The 19,809-nt window shown below is 52.6% G+C and overlaps 1 protein-coding gene across 4 annotated transcripts in view; it reads left to right on the top strand.

Moving 5' to 3' along the window:
- HIF3A (hypoxia inducible factor 3 subunit alpha) overlaps nt 1–17,473 on the top strand; it is a 30,077-nt gene extending 12,604 nt beyond the window's left edge. For 3 of the 4 annotated variants that reach the window (XM_045440810.1, XM_045440809.1, XM_045440811.1), the window contains 7 exons: nt 2,492–2,610; nt 3,633–3,823; nt 4,362–4,466; nt 9,273–9,544; nt 10,697–10,814; nt 12,296–12,377; nt 15,169–17,473. In XM_045440810.1, the coding sequence (XP_045296766.1) occupies nt 2,492–2,610; nt 3,633–3,823; nt 4,362–4,466; nt 9,273–9,544; nt 10,697–10,814; nt 12,296–12,377; nt 15,169–15,266 (985 nt within the window). In that variant the 3' untranslated portion in view covers nt 15,267–17,473. Of the gene's footprint in view, nt 1–2,491; nt 2,611–3,632; nt 3,824–4,361; nt 4,467–9,272; nt 9,545–10,696; nt 10,815–12,036; nt 12,268–12,295; nt 12,378–15,168 lie in introns of those variants that run through there. The other variant, XM_045440812.1, reaches the window with a different exon arrangement.
- Nucleotides 17,474–19,809: the final 2,336 nt, after the last annotated feature.

Here is a 19,809-nt window from a genome sequence, read left to right as displayed (position 1 = left end):
TCTCGTACGAGATTTTGTAAGCCCATGTTTTCATTTGCCTTGGGTAAACACCTAGGCGTGGAACGGATGGGTCGTATGGTCAGTGTATGTTTAACTCCATCTCCCGAGAAGGCTGCGCCATTTTGCATTCCTACCTGCCGCGTGAAGGTTCCTCTGCACGGCTGCCAGCATTTCGTTCTGTCTGGTTCTGTCTCGTTTTGTTTCATTCTACCGGGCGTACAGGCTTTCCCCCACTGCATCAAGCATTTAGAAGTTTCCCACCGTGACAACATTGTGACGAGGGCGGCACGGGAGCACCTAAGACAGGGTGAATTACAGCTTTTCTCTGAAGATTACCTTCCAGCTCATGGTATCAGTTTCTAAAGCCTCAAGAGGTTCCCTGTGTCTTTTTTGATCAAGGACGCGTTCTGGTAGAAAACAGAAGTGGGTAACAGGTGCATCCGCACAAGTCTTTTGTGTTGCACAAGAATACGGGGCTGATTACCTTTGGAATGCCCTCACTTTCACATCTTTTCAAATCAGAACCTTTGAATAACTTGCAGATGTGGAAAGAGGTCTGGCCATTTGTCACTGCAAAGGAGAGGGGGTCCTGCCCCCCTCTCTGCTCAAAACCCCTTTCATTCATTGTGAAGGTTTGCCTTTCTGTGGCCAGGCCCCGTGATTCCAGTCTTCTGCACTCTAGGCAAAGAGCAGACCCGGGAAGTTCAGTTTTGTTGGCAGAAATGGGTGACGAATGAATAGGAGTTTGCCTAATATCAGCGACATAAGGAGCCTATGGTACTAATCATCCTTGTTCTTCGTACGTGTGGTGTGGTGTGCACTTGGGTAGCTATTTGTGTGTACGCGGGCACGTCTATTCTGTCGTGTAAAAATCCCTCCCCTTCCAGACCTGAGCCTCCTTCCACTGCAGTAAGCGATTCCGTTACAAAAATACGCCTCAAGGGGCGCCTGCGTAACTCAGTCGGTGAAGTGTCCGGCTCTCGATTTCAGCTCGCGTCACGATCTCGTGGTTCGTCAGTCTGAGCCCCGTGTTGGGCTCTGTGCTGGCAGGGCAGAGCCTGCTTGGGATTCTCTCTCTCCACCCTCGCCCCTCCCCTGCGTGTGCGCGCGCGTGTGTGCATGCGCTCTCAAAATAAACACTCACAAAACTTAAAAAAAAAAAAATACAACTCATTCCTACGCGGCCCCGCTGAACCTTCAGCACCTAGAACAGCGCCTGGCACCTGGTAGGTGTTCGACAAACAAGAATCGCAAATATTTATGTAGCGCTCGCCAGGTACCAGGCCCTGTTCTCTGCATTTTATGTGTGTTGGTCAATTTAAGCCTCCTAACGACCTGGGGAGAAGGTGTTATTGCTATTGCCTCTTTCCAGAGGAGGCAAATGAGGCACAGAGAGGTTCAGCCACATGCTCAAGGCCGCACAGCTTGAACGTGGCACCGCTGAGATTTGAACCCAGGCCTCAGGCTGTCGAGCCGCTGTTCTTTGCCAGCAGGCAATACTCGTTGTCTAGGAAATGTTTATGGAATGAACGATTGTGCCAAATACGCACGTGTGAGCCTTAGAGCATGGCTTATGCACAGCTGTCTTGTGTATACACTTGGGTGTATATGAGTGTTCCTGTTTGCGCTTGTGTGTACCGTGTGTGTATAGGTGTGGCTGTGCGGCCTTGTGTTTTTCAAAGGGGATGGGGTGGCTTTGGTCCAGCCTAAATGGGGATGTTTCCAGCCCAGAAGGGGTTCCGTGAGGGTGGGGAAGGGTCCTAGTGTCTCAAACGGCTCGTGGGAGGACCATCCACCTGCCATCCTGGGTATTTTTATGCAAATGAGGGCCTGGTTCTCAGCCCCCAGACCAATTCTCCAAAAGCCAGTTTGCTCAGCGAACATTTGGGTTGTCTCGGCAGCTAGCGATTGGGGGGAAGGGAGGCGCGGGGGACATAAGAAGGATATATTTATAAACCCATTCCCTTGAATATGAAAAATGTCTAGGAATAGAAACTTCATAAATAAAATCTTATTCATTAAAATGTACCCCTCTGAATTCTTCATATTTGGTAAGGTAAGAACATCAACTATATATACTTCATCAATCCATCTATGAGAATATCTTTATAAGTAAATATGAAGAGAATATTTTGTTCTTATGCCTTTTCACCCTCCCCTTCTCTGTCCCTCCTTCCCCCCCCCGCCCCCATCCCTGTCTCCCCTCCCTTACCCAGGCTGTGCTAAATGCCAACTCGTTTTTTCCGTCTCCCTCCACAGAGAGAGCTTGGGAAGACACACATAACTTTATTTTAAATGCTATTATAATAAAAGCATTCAACAAAAATTAAATCCTTAAAAGAAACAAGTAAATGTGGCAAATAACTTTCTGCACGATGCTGCCCTGCCCCTGCGTGGGGTTGCCTCCCCGTGACGGGACACGAGCTGAGGGGGCTGCCTGGGTTGGGGCCGAGGACCCTCCCTGACTTCCTCTTCTTGCCCTGTACCCCAGCCGGGTAGAAGAGACCGGAGTGGTGCTGTCCCTGGAGCAAACCGAGCGACACTCCCGCAGACCCGCTCAGCGGGGCACCCCCTCCCAGAAGGACGCCCCTGATCCTGGGGACAGCCTTGGTATGGGGCAGGGCTGGGACTGGGAGGGGTTGTGGCCCCAGGATGCTGGAGGGAAAGCCCAAATGCTTTAATAGTGTGGCTCACCGGGCCGTGTGTGACCTGCCTCCTGCCTCCCTCCCCTTCTCGCTCACACTCTGAGTGGTGCCAGCTTCCTTAGTGCTCGTGGAATATGCTAGATTCTCATGCCGTAGGGCCTTTGCACTGGCAGTTTCCTCTGCCCAGAACACTCTTCTCTCTTCTATCCTTCCTCTTCTGTGTCCCTGGGATGATTGCTTCAGTCTTTTTGCCCCTCTGCTCTGAATCCTGCTATGGCTCCCCATTGCCCCCACCCTTCAGCTCGTTCCCTGCTCCCACCTCACTGCTCATTGGCGTCCAGTCATCTTACCCTCCCAAGTCCGGCTCCTTTCTACCTCTTCCTTCTTCCCCCCACCTGACGCCTCAATCCTGGGCAAACTTCTTTTCCTGTTGGTTCTTCAAGGCTGTCACCTTCTTCAAGCTGTTGCTGGCAACCCGTGCTCTTGGGTGTGGTGTGGGGTCACTGATATCCTTTCCTTTTCTGGCTCAGAACTGACCTCCAGGGACCTTAGAACCTCCTTGAGGGCCTTGGGCCAGTCTTTTCTCCTAACATGCAAGCCCCCCAGAGCTGAGTGGCTGATTGCTGTTCTGTGCCACTGGAGAATCGGGTCAGTCATGTGCCTTGGTCCAGCAGTATTGATTTTAAAGATTAAAACGTTTCCCCCTCGTTGGGCAGTTGCTACTATCCCGAGCCTACTGCGTGCCCCCTCCCCTACACTGGCCCCTCTAGGACCGTTCAGGGCCTCACCACAATCTGGCAGCTGAAGAGACAGAACCTGGTCCAACAAGGGTTTTCCAGAACTCAGTTCCCCAGCACTGTGGACATTGTCTACCCTGATTGGTTGTTGAAAATGTCAACTAGGCTCCCTGGGGTTTGGGGGTGAGGGGGCTCTGCCCCTCAGCCCTGGATGACCATCCTGTGTCCTCCCCACCGATATGTCCTATAGATGCCTCTGGTCCCCGGATCCTGGCCTTCCTGCACCCCCCTGCCCTGAGCGAGGCCACCCTGGCCGCTGACCCCCGCAGCTTCTGTAGCCCTGACCTCCGTCGCCTCCTGGCACCTATCTTGGACGGGACTTCAGTAGCTGCCACCCCCAGCGCACCCCCAGCCACACGGCGCCCCCAAAGCCCTCTTCCAGTAAGCGGTACCTCCCATGTGAACCCTTGGGATCCAGGTTGCTTTGGCCTTTGGCTTGAATCTTGCTATTCTCTGGGCCTCAGTTTCTCCATCTGGGCAGTGGGGAGGTTGGGGTGAGATGGGGTTTGGGGTTTAAGACCTAGATCCCAGGTTCTTCAACTGTTACCTGGACCAAAACCTGGGACATTTGGGACTGGCATGGGTGACCCCCCTCCTTGCTTGTGGCCAAGCATCCAGGCTCTCTGAGTTTTGACCTCAAAGAGTCAAGAATATCTAATGTCTTAAATTACACAAACCTGGATTCAAATCCTGAATCTGCCACTTACTAGCTGTGTTACCCTGGACAAGCAGGCCCTCAGTTTCTTCATCCATAAAATTAGGATGGTAACAAGTAGCCATCTCATTGGTTATTGTGAGGGTCCCCAGCTCTCTGATATGTGACCCTCACTCCTACCTCTGAGCTCAAATGTGTGGACTACCTTACTGTTAATATTTTCTAGGCTCAAGATTTCCTTAAGTGTCTACTCTCTTCCCACAGGCCGATCTGCCAGACGAACCACTCATGGACATGGAGAATACACACAAACTCTTGGCCTCTGGGAAAGACCTTGAGGCTGTGGAGACAGATCTAGATATAGCTCAGGTAAGGGCTGGCACGGAAGGAACAGTCTTCACCTCTTTGCTCTGAGGGCGGACATGTATGAGCCTGAGAGAAGGTTGGTGGAATTGTTGAGGGGATGAGTGGATGGATGGATAGAAAGGCTATTGTATCCATTAGGTGGATAGATGGATGGGTGATGGTTAGAAAGCTTTTTGGATGGATGGATGGATGGATGGATGGATGGGTGGATGAATGAATGGACCACTGTATTCATTAGGTGGATGATGGTGGATAGATGGAAGCGTGATGGTTAGACAGCTATTTGGATGGATGGATGGATGGATGGATGGATGGGTGGGTGGATGGATGGGTGGGTGGATGGGTAGGTGGATGAATGAATGAATGGACCACTGTATTCATTAGGTGGATGATGGTGGATAGATGGAAGCGTGATGGTTAGACAGCTATTTGGATGGATGGATGGATGGATGGATGGATGGATGGGTGGGTGGATGGATGGGTGGGTGGATGGGTAGGTGGATGAATGAATGAATGGACCACTGTATTCATTAGGTGGATGATGGTGGATAGATGGATGGGTGATGGTTAGACAGCTATTTGGATGGATGGATGAATTGGATGGATGGATGATGCACGTTTGGCTGGGTAGTTAGACAGGCCATTGGTTCATTAGATGATAGATGGATGGATAATGTTTGGATGACTGATTTAGTGGCTAGATAAATGACAGTGACATGATATATTAGTTACCTATTGCTGCCTAACAAATTACCTCAGAACTGAGCACCTTAAACGACTAACATTTATTATGTCACACCATTTCTGAGACTCGGGAATCTGGGAGCAGCTTAGCTGGATGGTTTTTGCTGAGTCTCTCATGAGGCTGAAGTGAAGCTCTCCCATCAGGGGAGTCATGTGGGGCTAGAGGATCCACTTCCAAACTCACACACGTAGTTGTTGGCAGGCATCAGTCCCTCACTGGCTCTGGCTGGAGGCCTCAATTCCTTACCACACAGGCTGCCTGAGTGTCCCCACAGCATGGCAGCTGGCTTCCCCCAAGGCAAGGAATCCAAGAGATAACAAGAGTGAGCCCAAGACAGAAGATTATAACTTAATCTCAGAAACAGCATACCATCACTTCACCGAATTGTATTGGTCATACAGACCAATTCTGGTACAATGCAGAAGGCATCCGCGGGGAGGGTGAACACCAAAAGGCAAGATCCCACCAATGCATGTCTCTCCCTCTTGCAAAATATCCTCAACCCCCTCTGAAGTGCCCCCAAAGTCTTCCCGTGACAGCGTCAGCCTGGAGTCCAGAATCTCATCACCTACATCAGGCCTGGATGTGGTGAAGCTCCCCCTCTGTTGGCCTGCGGACTAAAGAGACAAGTGATGAGCCAGCCACATGCCCCGCACACAGTGGCGGGACAGGCACGGAGTGATGCCATGTATCCTCCTGGTCAAAAAGAGGGAGAGGAGGGGCACCTGAGCGGCTCGGTCCGTTAAGTGTCTGACTCTGGCTCAGGTCATGATCTTGTGGTTCGTGGGTTCGAGCCTGATTAGGATTCTCTCTCCCTCTCTCTCTGCTCCTCCCCCACTTGTGCTCTGTCTCAGTGTCTCTCAAAAATAAACATTTTTTAAAGTTAAAAAAAAAAAAAAAAAAGAGGGAGAGAAGAGTGCATAGGTTTCGCTGGCCCGCGGCAGTTTTGAAATCCAGTTGGGCAACTATGGGAAGTTCCTTGATCAGAACCCACTGCTACGACAGTGGAACCTTGGTCTGCGCGTATAATTCATCGAAAACGCGCTTGTAACGCGAAGTACTCGCGTATCAGCGAATTTCAAGAACCCCCGGGCTCATTTGCGATCACGTGACATTCACCATCATGTACACTCGTATTGCAAGACCTCACTCGTTTATCGAGTTAAAATTTATTAGAAATGTTTACTCGTCTTGTGGAACACTCGCAGAACAAGTTAACTTGCAGTCCAAGGTTTTACTGTCCTTCCTAGAGGCTTTCTCCATGGTTCTCGGTTCCACGCTGTAGACGCTGGGCTTCTCCCTCAGAATCCTCCTCCCTTTTTCATAAAAGGTGACATGTATTTGCAGCTGAGGGCAGGGGGGGGGAGGGGGGGTTTAGAACCTGCTGCTTGTCAGGGAACTTTGGTGGCCCAAAGGTCTCTTTCCATTTAGCACGGTCTCTGTCCCTTCCAGTCCAAGCTGGCAGTGTTTCTGTTTATATAATAATCTTTATTTTAAAATGTGTGGGTCTTACGTGAATCTCTTCGGAATGCACTGCATTAGACAAAAGTCACGCTCATAGGTCTCTTTGAGATAAGCCCTTCTCTGCCTTGGGATTTTGCGGAGATGATGAGTGACAGAGTGAGGAAGTTTGTCTGAGATCGATTAGCATATCCTTAAGTTCTAGTTTATCTGCCTGAAGGATGTTCTAGGCAACGCCTTTGATCTTCCTGAAGTCTAACCAAAGACTTTTATAGTCACACGCTGGCTTCATCTTTAGACCATGCCTTCCAGAGAGCACTTTCCTTTGCTCAGAAACTATTTCTCAATTTTAGCGTCCTTCACCATCTGGGGAGCTCCCAGAGTCAGCCAAATGCAAGGTGAAGGTCGCCGTCCTCCAGTCTGCCACTTCTGTCCAAGACTTGTGACATCGGCCGCAAGCTTGGGGGTCCGCAAGGCCACCCTCACTTCAGACCAGCTGCCTACAAATTCAGAGATTCTCACGGACTCCCTCAGTGCCAACAATTTGCTAGAGCTGGCTGTAGAACTTAGGACAGCACTGGACTTAGGTTGATCTTGTAATGGTTTTTTTAAGGTTTACTTATTTTGAGAGAGAGAGAGAGAGTGTGTGTGTGCACAAGTGCGCAAGCCAGGGAGGGACAGGGAGAGAGAGGATCCCAAGCAGGCTCTTTGCTATCAGCTTGGAGCCCAACGTGGGGCTGGATCTCACCAACAGCGAGACCATGACCTGAGCTGAAATCAAGAGTTGGACGCTTAACCAACTGAGCCACCCAGGCGCCCCCAGGACGATCGTTTTTTTGGAGCAAAAGAATACTATAGCCAGAGGAAGAGATCCGTAGGGTGGAATCTGAGACTAGGAGTTTCCCAAATGCAGGCCTTTTGTGACCCCGGGGACGTGTTCCCCTCCCGGCACTGGTGTGGGGGGGCACACACAGAGTAGCCCCAGTCCAGGAAGCTCACCCAAGCTGTGGTGTCCGGAGTTTTCACTCTGTCGGCATGGCTGGACTGTTGCCCATGTGGCTGACCTTGATCTCCATCTCTACACACACTTCCCCTGGAGGTCAGGCTGATCTCACATGGCCTCAACCCCTCTCATGGCATAGTTGGCCTTTCAGGCATGACCAGCCCCGCGCCCGAGTCATCTTGTTGCCAGAAAGTATCCGGTGTGGCACCAGGGGCTCACCGCCAGGAGCAAAGACACCCCTGCCCCCCAGGAAATCCCAAGGAGCCCTGACAGAGGACACACCCCGCTTTGGGGAAAGTTAATTTTTCGCTTCACAGGGAGGTTGAGAATCTTCCAGACTTTCCAGTCCCAGCTCCTGCGTGTTTTAACGTTTCTCTTTTAGCTCTTCTCTCCTCTTGCCTTCGCTCCCAAGTGGCAAGAAATGAGGCAGCCATCCCGCACCGTGGCTGGGAATCCCGTAGCTAGATGGCCCGGCTCACGAGTCATGTGTTCTCTGTTCCAGAAAACTGCACGCAACGCCCGGTGTTCAACTTTAGCTGCCACAAAACAAAAACCTCCTTTCCTCAGGCTTCTCATAACACATCCCTCACCTCCCTTTATGCCCTCACGGGCTGGCTCCTCATGGTTCACGCTTCCACCAACAGTTTGTTCAAGGCGGTCTAGGCTCTGACAGGCTCTTCAGGGCCTTTCCAGCCTGCGCCCACTGCCCTGTGCTAAAGCCACCCCGCCTTTTAGGTTTTTCGTTACGGCGGCAAAACCTTGTCATCTGTTTCTGGATAACAGATTACTACTCTGAAGCTTAAAATAATAAGTGTGTATTACCTCACATCATTTCTGGGGACCGGGGGGTCTGGGAGCCACTTAACTGGGTGGCTTTTGCTTGGCGTCTCATGCAGGAGAGATGTCACGAGACATCTTGCAGTCGAGACGTCATGCAGGGTTGCCGTCACTTGAAGGCTTGAAAGGGGCGAGAAGATGCGCCTTCGAGATCACTCACGCGCCTGCAGGCAGCAGGCCTCCGTTTCTCACCATGGGGGCCTCTCCAGAGGGCATCCCCCAGAGCAAGGGACGAGCAAAAACAGAAGCCACAGTTTCTTCACAACCCAACATTGGAAGTCACACACCATCATCCTCTCAATATCCTATGGTTCCCAGATCAACCCTAGTCACTGGAGTAGGAGATTACGCTGGGGCGCAAATACCAAGGGTGGGGATGCTCGAGAGCCATCTTGGTGACTGGTTACCACAGGGTCCTTACACCCATTTTACAGATGAGGAAACCAAAGCTCAGACTTTTCTTTTGAGAGAGAGAGAGAGAGAGAGAGAGCGCATGAGCAGGGGGAGGGGCAGAGAGAGAAGGTGACAGAGGATCCGAAGCAGGCTCTGGGCTGACAGCAGGGAACCCAGTGTGGGGCTCGAACTCACGAACCTTGATATCGTGACCTGAGCTGAAGTCGGACACTTAACCGACCAAGCCACCCGGGCGCCCCTCGGACTCTTGGCTTCAGGTACACAACTCGGATGTGATGGAGCTGGGACTCCAGCCCGGGCCCACCTGAGGCCAAGGCTCTTGCTCTTAACCTCCTCCTGCCTCCCGCAGGATGTCGATGCTCTGGATTTGGAGATGCTGGCCCCCTACATCTCCATGGATGATGACTTCCAGCTCAACTCCAGCGAGCAGCTACCCAGGGCCTTCCGCAGACCTCCAGGCGCTGTCCCCCGGCCCCGCGCTCGGAGCTTCCATGGCCTGTCGCCCCCAACCCCTGAGCCCTCCCTGCTGCCCCGCTGGGGGAGTGACCCCCGGCTGAGCTGCTCCAGCCCTTCCAGAGGGGACCCTTTGGCATCGTCCCCCGTGGCTGGGGCTCGGAAGAGGTGAGCCACAGTAGAGGGACGGTATGAAGGGAGTGAACCCCTGTCTTGTTCCTGCCTTCCTGTTTCAGCCTCACCCTTCATCGTTCCTCCTGCTGACCTCTGCTCCCGCCAGGCCCTCAGTGTCCCCAGCCCATGCCATGCTTGTTCCAACCTCTCTCCTTGCCTAGGCTGTGCCCTCCTTCTGGAATGCCCTCCACTGTTCTCCTTGTTTATCCAAATCCCACCAGCCTGCCAGGGCCCTCTCCTTTGGAACATATTTATATCTGGCCTAGCGACAATTTTTGTCACAGTTAAGAGGACATTGCAACAGTGTCAAAGAAACTGTCTAGAACTAAGTTTCCTAACACCTTTGAGAATCTATTGAAAGCTATGGACTCTTTCCCAAGAACGTTCATACACGTATAGATGCACAGTTGTGCATATAACTTCAGAGGGTCCGTGTCCCCCTTCCAGAGACATTAAATTACTAACACTCAAGTTTTTGCACTCTGTGTGGTAGGCATGTGCCCATTTAGTGTCCAGAATGGTCCCTTTACTATCCTTATGAGATTTTATGGCTACATCTCACTGTTTCCCAAGGCTCTCAGCTTGGTGCTGGATGTATAGTGAGTGCCTAATAAAGACTTATTGAATGAGGGAGGGAGGAAATTAATGAATATGGTAGGTAGGTGGATGGATGGATGGATGGATGGGTGGGTGGGTGGGTAGGTGGGTGGATGGATGGATGGATGGGTGGATGGGTGGATGGGTGGATGGGTGGATGGATGGATGGGTGGATGGATGGATGGATGGATAAATGGATGAATGGATGTTTGGATGGATGGATGGATGGATGGATGGATGGATGGATGGATGGGTAGGTGGGTGGATGGATGGATGGATGGATGAATGGATGGAAGGATGGATGGATGGATGGATAAATGGATGAATGGATGTTTGGATGTTTGGATGGATGGATGGATGGATCAATGGATGGTTGGGTAGATTGATGGGTGGGTACATGATCAGATAGGTGGATGGATGGATGGGTGAGTGTATGAGTAAAGGAATAAACACTTAGGGGAATGAATGAATGCTCATCATCTCCTCACAGTGGTGCCCACACTTGCTCAGGTTTGTTGTATTCTGAGATTCTTACCTGTGTTTCCCCAGGACCCTGGCTCAGAGCTCGGAGGACGAGGTCGAGGGGGTGGAGCTGCTGGGAGTGAAACCCCCCAAACGGTCCCCCAGCCCAGAACCCGAAAACTTCCTGCTGCCTCCCCTCAGCCTGGTATGTTGGGGGATTAATGGGATTCTCTGGCCCTCAGAACCTAGCAGGCTTAAACCTACTGTTTTATGTATGGGGGAGGGGGGAACCAGAGAGGGGCAAGGGGTGGCTGAAGGTCAAATGGAAGGTCAGTCGTCCAGGTGAGGCCATGCAAATTTATCTAAGTTGGTGGTAAGTTCTAAGAAGAAAAATTAAGCAGGGTAAAGGGGAGAAATGACAAAGTTTAGTAGGTGTGGGAACGTCCTACACTCCCATGGGCCTCCCTCCCAGACCTAGAACAGGTCTTGGCCTTGGATTATCCGTGTAGCATTAGGAGGCCAGACACTAACTAGAGTCAGACGGACTTGGGTTCAAGTCCCAGGTCTGCCACCTGATAACTGTGAGACCTTGGGCAGGTACGGTGACCACTCTAAACCTCAGTTTCCTCATCTGGGAAGGGGGGTGGTGACATCCCACAGGGCTACCACGAGAAGCAAATGAAATTAGGTCCTGAGCTGATCCTTAGTGCCTGTCAATAAATAGGATAAAAACAATCAAGCGGAAGCAGCAACCCCCGCCCCCCTTCTTCCCGTCTCCCCGCTTCCATCTCGCCTCTGCCATCCTTTTTCTGCACAATGGCAACCAGGGCACCCTTTCCGAAACCCTGCCCAGGCTGTGCCACTTCCACAGAGCCTCCCTCCAGGACCTTCCATGGCTCTCTGATGCCCACAAAAGAGGTCTCTGGCTCCCCACGCTGAGCAGGGCTATTTGAACGCGAGAGGCGCGGTTGATGACCACTCTTGAGATGTTGTGGTTGTTATTATTATTATTATTATTATTATTATTATTATTATTGGTGGTGGGATTCACACTCACCCACAAGAGGTCAAGCAACCGCATCGGTCAGAGTCTGGGCAGGAAACGGCGCGCTCAGACGGGGGTGTGGAGGAGCGTCTAAAAACAGGACTACTGGCCAAGGTGTGGGCAGCACATAGGGAATCGGCAGGAGGGGGTGCAGCCCCCGCTGGAGCCAGCAGCGTGGGGGAGCCGGCACCGTCCGCAGTCTGAAGGCACAGGGCGGGCCGCGGTCGCCAGATCCTGGAGAGAGTAGGTCTTGTAAGAGCAGAAACCTTCCACGGAGGGACACCGCCAGCCCGTGACAAGCCAGCAGAGAAGCAGCGAGATCAAATACCGCCCCGCTTCCTCCTCCCTCCTGAGAGCATCTCCCGTTATGTGAGCCCAACAGGAATACCTAGAACAAGGCTGCATGTTGCTGGAATCCACCCGCCCAGGTCGGCCTGCTGGGACACAGAGGAAGGGGCGAACAAGGCTCTGGAGGGACACACAGAGGAGAGCTGTCTAGGACCCTGGCTTAATCCAAAGTCCCATAGCCCACAAGTGGCTGCTGAACCCCACAGTGCTCCTAACCACCGCACCATCCTGCCTTCTGGGATGTTCACGATGATGGCGGTGGTGGTGGTGACAGCTTTGTCTCTGTCCTGCAGAGTTTCCTTCTGACAGGAGGGCCAGCTCCAGGGAGCCAGCAGGATCCCAGCACCCACCTCCTGGAACTGAATGAGCCCCTCCGTGAGTAGCACCCTGGGTATACAGAGGACCTGGGTCCCTTTCTCTCCTAGGACGCCACCCCCCCCCCCCCGCCATGGTTGAGAGAGGGGTGGGGCAATCCAGAAGGTGGCAGGGGTGAGGGTGGGGGGCTGTCAGCGCCTGGCTGGGACCTTGGTAGACACAGCCCCCCCCCCCCGCTCTCAGCGGCACCGAGGGGGGAAAGAGAGGCTCCGAGGGGGGCAGGGGCTGGCCAACGCGGCCCGTTGGGGTGGAAGCTGAGCCCAGGCCCACTCTAGATCTCCCGAAGCCTGTGTCTGCTTACGCTTTGGGGGCTGTCCTGCCTTGGTCATTCCCAGCTGCGTGGCTTTGGAAAACAGTTTCTGCTTCTGGAGCCTCAGTAGTCCCCCCTCCGTGAAATAGGATCCATTGCAATAGTTCTTGCCTGAAGGAGAGGTTTTCAGGATCTCTGGGGGGGGGGGGGGGCGCAGCACAGGAAGAGCCTAGCACAAGACCCGAGGAGTAAACACTCAAGAAATGTCCGCCCTCACGCGAAGCTGGTTCCACAGCTACTGTCCTCACCTTCCAGCAAAACCATGAGGAGCCGGAGCTCCACTCAAAACCTCCGCGTAGGGGCACCTGGGTGGCGCAGCGGGTCGAACGTCTGATTCTTGATCTCGGCTCAGGTCATGATCTCACAGGTTGTGAGTTCGAGCCCTGCATCAGGCTCTGCGCTGATGGCCCATAGCCTGCTTGGGATTCTGTCTCTCCTCTCTGCCCCTTCCCCACATGTGCACGTTCGCTCTCTCTCTCTCTTTCTCTCTCTCCCTGTCTCTTTCAAAATAAATAAGTAAACTTAAAAACAAAAAAATGTCCAGGCATTAGCTAGGAGATCTTTCCAAAGCACAAATCTGACCCTGACCTCCCTCTGCTCCAAACTCATCCATGGCTCCCTACTGCCCTTCTGAGAAAGACCAAGCTCCTCAACCTTGTACTCCAGCCTCTGTAGGGTCTGCCCGGTGCCTCACAGACCCCACTCGGCCTCACATCCTTGTTTCAGCCACAGTGACTGTCTTTTGGTTCATTCTGTCCTTCTTACATATAACACTTATTTATCGAATACACAGTACATGCCAGGCACTGTCCTAGGGGCTGGAGACATGACTGTGTACAAAACAGAAATCCCTGCTGTCATAGGGCTGACATGCTAGCGGGGGAGACAGTCCAGAATGAAGAAACACATATAATTAAGGGCGCGAGAGAGGAACAGAGTGCTTCTGGAAAAAAAAAAATGTATGCAAAGGAAAACGGAACTCTGGGGTGGTAGGATTTTGACTTCAAGTAGTATGATTAAGAGTGGTCTCATTGAGAAGGTGACATGTGAGCAAAGACCTGAAGGAAGTAAGGGAGTGAGCTGTGACAATTTCTGGGGGGATGAGCACTCCAGGCAGAGGGAACAGCAAATTCAAAGGTCCTGAGGTGGGAGTGCATCTGTCTTAGTTGGGGGAAGACAGGGCCAGTAGGGCTGAAGCAGAGAGGAGGGGAGGGAGGTGGGTGGCTGACTGCAGTGGGGACTCTGCATTGTGCTGACTTTGGGGTAATCTTGCTGGAGGAGACAGCCTCAGGGCCTTTGCATATGCTGATCTTTCTGCCTGGCATGCCTTCTCTTCTATTCTTTGCCTATTTATTGCATCCTTCTGATCTCAGATCGAGTATTGCCCCTTCCATGAAGCCCTCCCTAACTTCCTAAGCTCATGGCTCATAACACTCATCACAGATCATATTTACATAAGCTTTCACGTCATTATTTGATTTTTGGCTGTCCTCTCCCTGGGGGTGTGAGCTGTGGGAGGCAGGGGCCAGACTTGTCTTGTGGTTGCCATACTCTCTGTGGGAGGCAGGGCAGTGGCTGGGCACAGAGCAGGTCCTCAGTACATATTTGTAAACGAAGAGCTAACATTTACCTGGCGCTCACTCTGTGCCACTCTTTGGGCTAAGCGTGTTGTGTACATGACCCAACTGATCCCTCTCGCTGGAATGTCAGGGCCGGGAGGTTCATCTGTCCTGTTAACTGCTGTGTCCTTGGTGCCTGGCACACACCAGGAGCTCAACAGTATTTTCTGAGTGGGTAAATTCTCACACGTGAGGCAGATAGAAGCATCCCTGTTTTCTAGGTAACAACAATTCACTAGGAGCTTACCAATACTAGTTAGTGCCCAAAGCGCTTCACGTGGATTGATTCATTTACCTTCCCACAACAGCCCCCGGAGAGGAAGTATTGTTAGCCCATTTTACATACGAGGTAGCCAAGGCACAGAGAGGTGACATCACCCACCTTGGGTCACACAGCAAGTAAACAGCAGGGCCTGCATTCCAACTCAGGCAGCATCTGGCTCCAGCCTTTTGTTTTGTTGTTTAATGCTTCTTTATTTTTGAGAGAAAGAAAGCATGAGCAGGGGAGGGCCGGAGGGGGGGGCGGGCGGGGGGGGGGGGGGACAGAGGATCCGAAGCGGGGTCTATGCTGAGAGCAGAGAGCCCGATGCGGGGCTTGAATTCCCAAACCGTGAGATCATGACCTGATTCGAAGTCGGACATTTAACCAACTGAGCCACCCAGGTGCCCGTGACTCCAGCCTTCTTAACTACTGCCTTAAACACCCTGGACACTTGAGGTTCAGAGGACAGAACTGACCCAAGAGTTTGCTATTTGATCCCAGGCATGCCTGCCTCACCATGCACGCTTTTAAATGTCAGGAGGGGAAGAAACGGTTTTGGGTGGGAACCCCCACTGGTTGACCCTTCATCTTTCCCCACAGGCCTGGGTCCCCCGCTGCTCTCTCTCTACCCGGACGAGGACCCCGTGGAGCCCAGGAGCCACTTCCAACCAGCGGCAGGCTTGGCTCAGGCCAACTGAGCCAGCTCTGCGGGCCCTCTTCCCTGCGCCCTTCCACTCCCCAGAAAGGACCTCAGCCACACTCCACGCCGGCAGCCAAAGCACAGGATGGGGGCACCAGGAGAGGGGCTCCCTCTCTCCTTTCGGTGGCCCCCGCCCACCTCGGGCCTACCTCAGCCCTCACCCCTCTGCCCCTCCATGTCTGGGGGGCTTTCTGGGGTGGTCTCAGCTCAGTGACCTCTGGGAGGGGGTCCCTGGCGCCCTCCTCCTCCTTCTCTCAGGACTTCCCTTGGGGTTCTCTATACTGGTTACCTCATCCCTTTCTCCCACTCTCCTGGCTTGATTTTGGGTAATTAGGGGTGGGGGAGGTAGGGGCTCAGGTCTGTGTTTCTGGGCTCTGGGGAGTATTGATAACCACAGTCACGTTTCTTTCCATCCATTTTTGTTGTTTTCACAACAGGGTTTTAATCGCTATGAATTGCCTGGGGTCCACAAGAATGCAGAACTCTGATTCCCACCCCCCCCTTCTTCAGGTGTTAATGGGGGGGGGCGGGCTCTGGGGCAGACCTCACCCCTAGCAACTTCAGATCAACCCCTTAGCCTCCCAAGTGGCCACCCCACTCTGCCTGCCCCTCCCCTGGGAGCTTCTGCTGTCCTCAGTCTCCCCTGGGCACTGGCTTCATTCGTGGGCTTCCTATTTCCAGGGGCAGCCTCCAACTTCTATTGCTTCCAGATCGTATGACTTCCAACTCTCTCCGGTTCTAGGCCACTCAATTCCTGGCCTTCTCCGGTTCTAGACCACACAGCCCCCCCCCTCCCCCCGACACAGTCTGGTTTCGACCTCACATGCTCCAAACCCCTCTGACTCCAGACCTCACGACGGCCAGCTCTTTCTCGTTCTGGACCTCACAACCTAAACTTTATATTGGTTCTAGTCTTCCTGACCTGTAATACATTTGGGTCCAAATCCAGACTCCTTAAGCTTCTAAATCATGATGCTTCATGATGCCCAGCTCCTTCCTTTTCAACTTTCTACACTCAAGACTTGCTTTTCCAATCAAAAAGAGGTAAAACGAGCTTTATGTCTTGATCTTATAACCACGCTAATACTTCCAGACCACACACCAGTTCTCTTTTGCTCTAGACCTCATGACCTCCATCATTCACTGGTTCGAGGCTATAAAACCATCAGATCTTGCAATTTCCAGGACCCTCTGATTCCAGATCTGATGATCTCATTTTCCCCTGACTCTCGAACTTGGCTTCAAATGTCTTCTGATTCCAGACTTCATCCTATAAATTCTCCTGGTTCTAGACCTCACAATCTGCAATGCCCTCTCTAGATCTTATGACTCCAAATTGCCCTAGATCTAGAACTTAGCCTCCAAACGTCTTCTAATTCTAGATCTTGCCTTTAAAAAATTTCTGGTTCTAGACCCTACAACCCCCAGCTCCTGATTCTAGATCTTGACTCCAAAATCTCTCTGGTCTCCAAAATCTCTCTGGTTCTAGAACTCGGTCCTCAGACTTCTGAATTCCATTCTGTATAGTCTATAGATTCCTCTGGTTCGAGGCCTCACAGCCTCCCATCATCTCTGATTTCAGATCAAAATTCATTTGGTTCTAGAACTCAGCCTCCAAGTGCCTCTGCTAGTGGACTTTACGCCTAAGCCCCTCCGTCCTTGATCTCATGTCCCTGAAGTTTCCCTCTCCTAGAACCACCACCACTGCCCCACCCCCAGCTCTCCAGAGATGCACTTCCCTTTACTTGACCCCAGGTACCTGGGGGACCTGGGGCTCCCTTACAATCCAGGAGATTTCCCCAGCCGCACAGACACACGCACAGCCCTATCTGCATATCACGGGTGGGGAGAGAGGCCGGGACTCCTCAGTACTCCACCACTACCTGTGTATCCCCCTTTGCCCCCCACCCCATTGCTACGACGGTGCTACTCTTGGTCTCCCCCGCAAAAAGGCCTCCCTCTCTCAGCTCAGTTCACCCCCACTTTGGAAGGCACTTCTCTGTTTTGTCCGGGGATGGCCTGTCCAGATTGGTGCTATGGGGGAAGAAGGCTCTGGCCCCTCCTTCCCTCAGGGGGTGACTTGGGCCCTCGATGGAGCGAACTGGACGGGGTTGGGGGAGGGGAAGGGACTGGTCCAGCCACTCTGGCTCTGAAACCCGCTAGTCTGTACACCAGCATAAAGACTTCGCCTTGGTAGGCACCAGAGCTCTGTGTGTTGACTCATCCGCGGGGTCACTTCGCGGTGCGTGGGTATCCTGGCTGGCTGTGTCACTTGGAGTCCGTGTGACTCTGTGTTCCTGCGTGGGTCCGTAACAGCACACGTCCCGTGATGTTGTAATTCTATGTACGTGTCTTTGTGACATCATTCCGTGAACTGGTTGCGGGGCGGGGGTGGGGGGGGGGGATCGTAATCCCTTCTACCTGTATGTGTTAGCATCGGAGTGAAAGGATTCTGCTTTATGGGTTTCTGGCTACCTGGGGTTTCTGCGTTCCTGAGTGTGGGAGGTTTTGTGGTATTGCAATTTTGCCTGCACGTATGGGACTGTTCTGACACTGTCCTTTCGTAGACGGATATCTGTGTGACACAGTGCTCTCTGTACTTGAGCGTATGTGCATTACATGTGACACAGAGAGATTGCGTGTCTACAGATTCACGTGCAGTTGGGTGTGCCTGTTCTGTCCCGTCTCCGTAGATCACCTCATAACTCCTCTCCCATGTAGGAACCTTTTTTTTTTTTTTTTAATTTATGTTTTTATCTTATTTTTGAGAGAGAGAGACAGAGCATGAGTGGGGGAGGGGCAGAGAGAGAGAGGGAGACACAGAATCTGAAGCCGGCTCCGGGCTCCGAGCTGTCAGCACAGCGGGGCTCGAACTCACAGACTTAGATCATGACCCGAGCCGAAGTCTGTTGCTTAACCGACTGAGCCACCCAGGCGCCCTGGAATCTTTTTTTTTTTTTTTTTTTAATTCAATTAACATTTTATTTTTAAGTAATCTCTACGCCCAACCCGGGGCTTGAACTCACAACCCTGAGATTAAGAGTCGTGTGCTCTACCAACTGAGCCAGCCAGGCACCTTGAAAAGACGTAGAAATCTTTTCAAAGAAAGAAGACACTTTTAAGCCTTGGCACTTGGCCCCTCACCTTAAATAACTTCTCACTTGGTTATCTCCTACTCATATTTCAAGTCTTGGTTCAGACTTCCCCTCCTCCAGGAAGTCTTCCCTGCCTACCCTGCAGGGTGAGGTCCTCCCAAGACCTGCTGAGAGCCCCTCCGGGAGCTTCCCTCCCAGCTCTGGGTACTCAGTCCCAGTCTGGGTATTTACAACGGAGTGGATATAAAAACTACTTGATCTGTGTTGGGCCCTGTGCCAAACACTTGATCTTCTCAAACTCTCCTCTAATTGTATACAAATAGGCATGGTTATTGTCCCCGTTTTACAGAGGATGACACTGAGGTTCAGGGAGGATGGTCACTTGTCAAGGTCACACAGCAGAGAAGGGCTGAGCTGGATTCAGATCCTGGATCCAAACCCATCACGGCAGCCTTCCCACACACACCCCTAAACATCTCAAAAATCGAACCCACAAGGTGAGCAATGGAACACAGAGACAGTCGAGCAGGGCCTTAAGAGTGCAGGAATTAAGGTGGGACAAGTTGAAGTTCTGGCTCTGCCACTCTCATTGTATGACCTTGGGCAAGTTTGATGACCTCTACGAATGTCAAAGTCCTCAGCGGTAAAATGGAGCTGATGTTAGCATCTACTTTCTAGGCTGATTGTTGGCTGTGATAGGAGGTTGTGGGGTCAGGTCAGGCCGCCAGGACAAAGAGGCTGGGGGAGTGGTCTAGCTTGTGTCTCCAGAAGGGGAGCCCCAGCAGAGCCTTAAAGGGATCTAGAGCCATAGTCCCACATGGGTAGCGGCTGAGGGCTTGGAAAGGATGGCCTGCGAGGGTGTACAGCTGGGGGGTGGGGGCAGGAGTGGGAGTGGCATCTGGGGAGGTTTCCTAGGTCATCAGAAATTTCGGCTTTTTCCTAAGGGCACTGAGGCACCTCGTAAGGCTGGGAAGCGGAGGATGAAGAAAGGAGACGGGTGTATGTAACCAAACTTCCGAGTCTTGCTCCCGACTAGGGCATCCGGGGCGCCTTCAGTTAACAGCTAGCAATACTGACCTCAAGGTTGAAACTTTATTCCGTTGGTTTGAGAAGCCACGCGTTTTTTCGGGGGGGGGGGGGGTGGTAACTGCCCCGATTTGCTCAAGGTCACACGAGTAACTGGCAGATGGCTAGCCTCCCGGCTCTGGTTCTGCGCTGGGCTCGGTGCTGCCTGGCAGCCACACCCACCAACCCGAGGAGACGGCGGGGAAATCCCACCCTAAAACCCCCCGAACTTCTGCCGTCTCGGGACACGGTAACTCTGGGGCGGGGGGCCACGCCAGACCTTCCTTCCGGCCCCCCGCCCCGCGAGCCCCCTTCCTCCCTGCCCCCGCCCCCCCCCCCCAATGGCTCATTCTAAGAAGGGCGCTGTCTGGGGGCCCTCTG

The sequence above is a fragment of the Leopardus geoffroyi genome, chromosome E2 (assembly GCF_018350155.1).
Source record: "Leopardus geoffroyi isolate Oge1 chromosome E2, O.geoffroyi_Oge1_pat1.0, whole genome shotgun sequence".
Taxonomy (NCBI): Eukaryota; Metazoa; Chordata; class Mammalia; order Carnivora; family Felidae; genus Leopardus; species Leopardus geoffroyi.
Note: the sequence above shows the minus strand (reverse complement) of the source record. Positions and strands in the feature narration are given on the sequence as shown.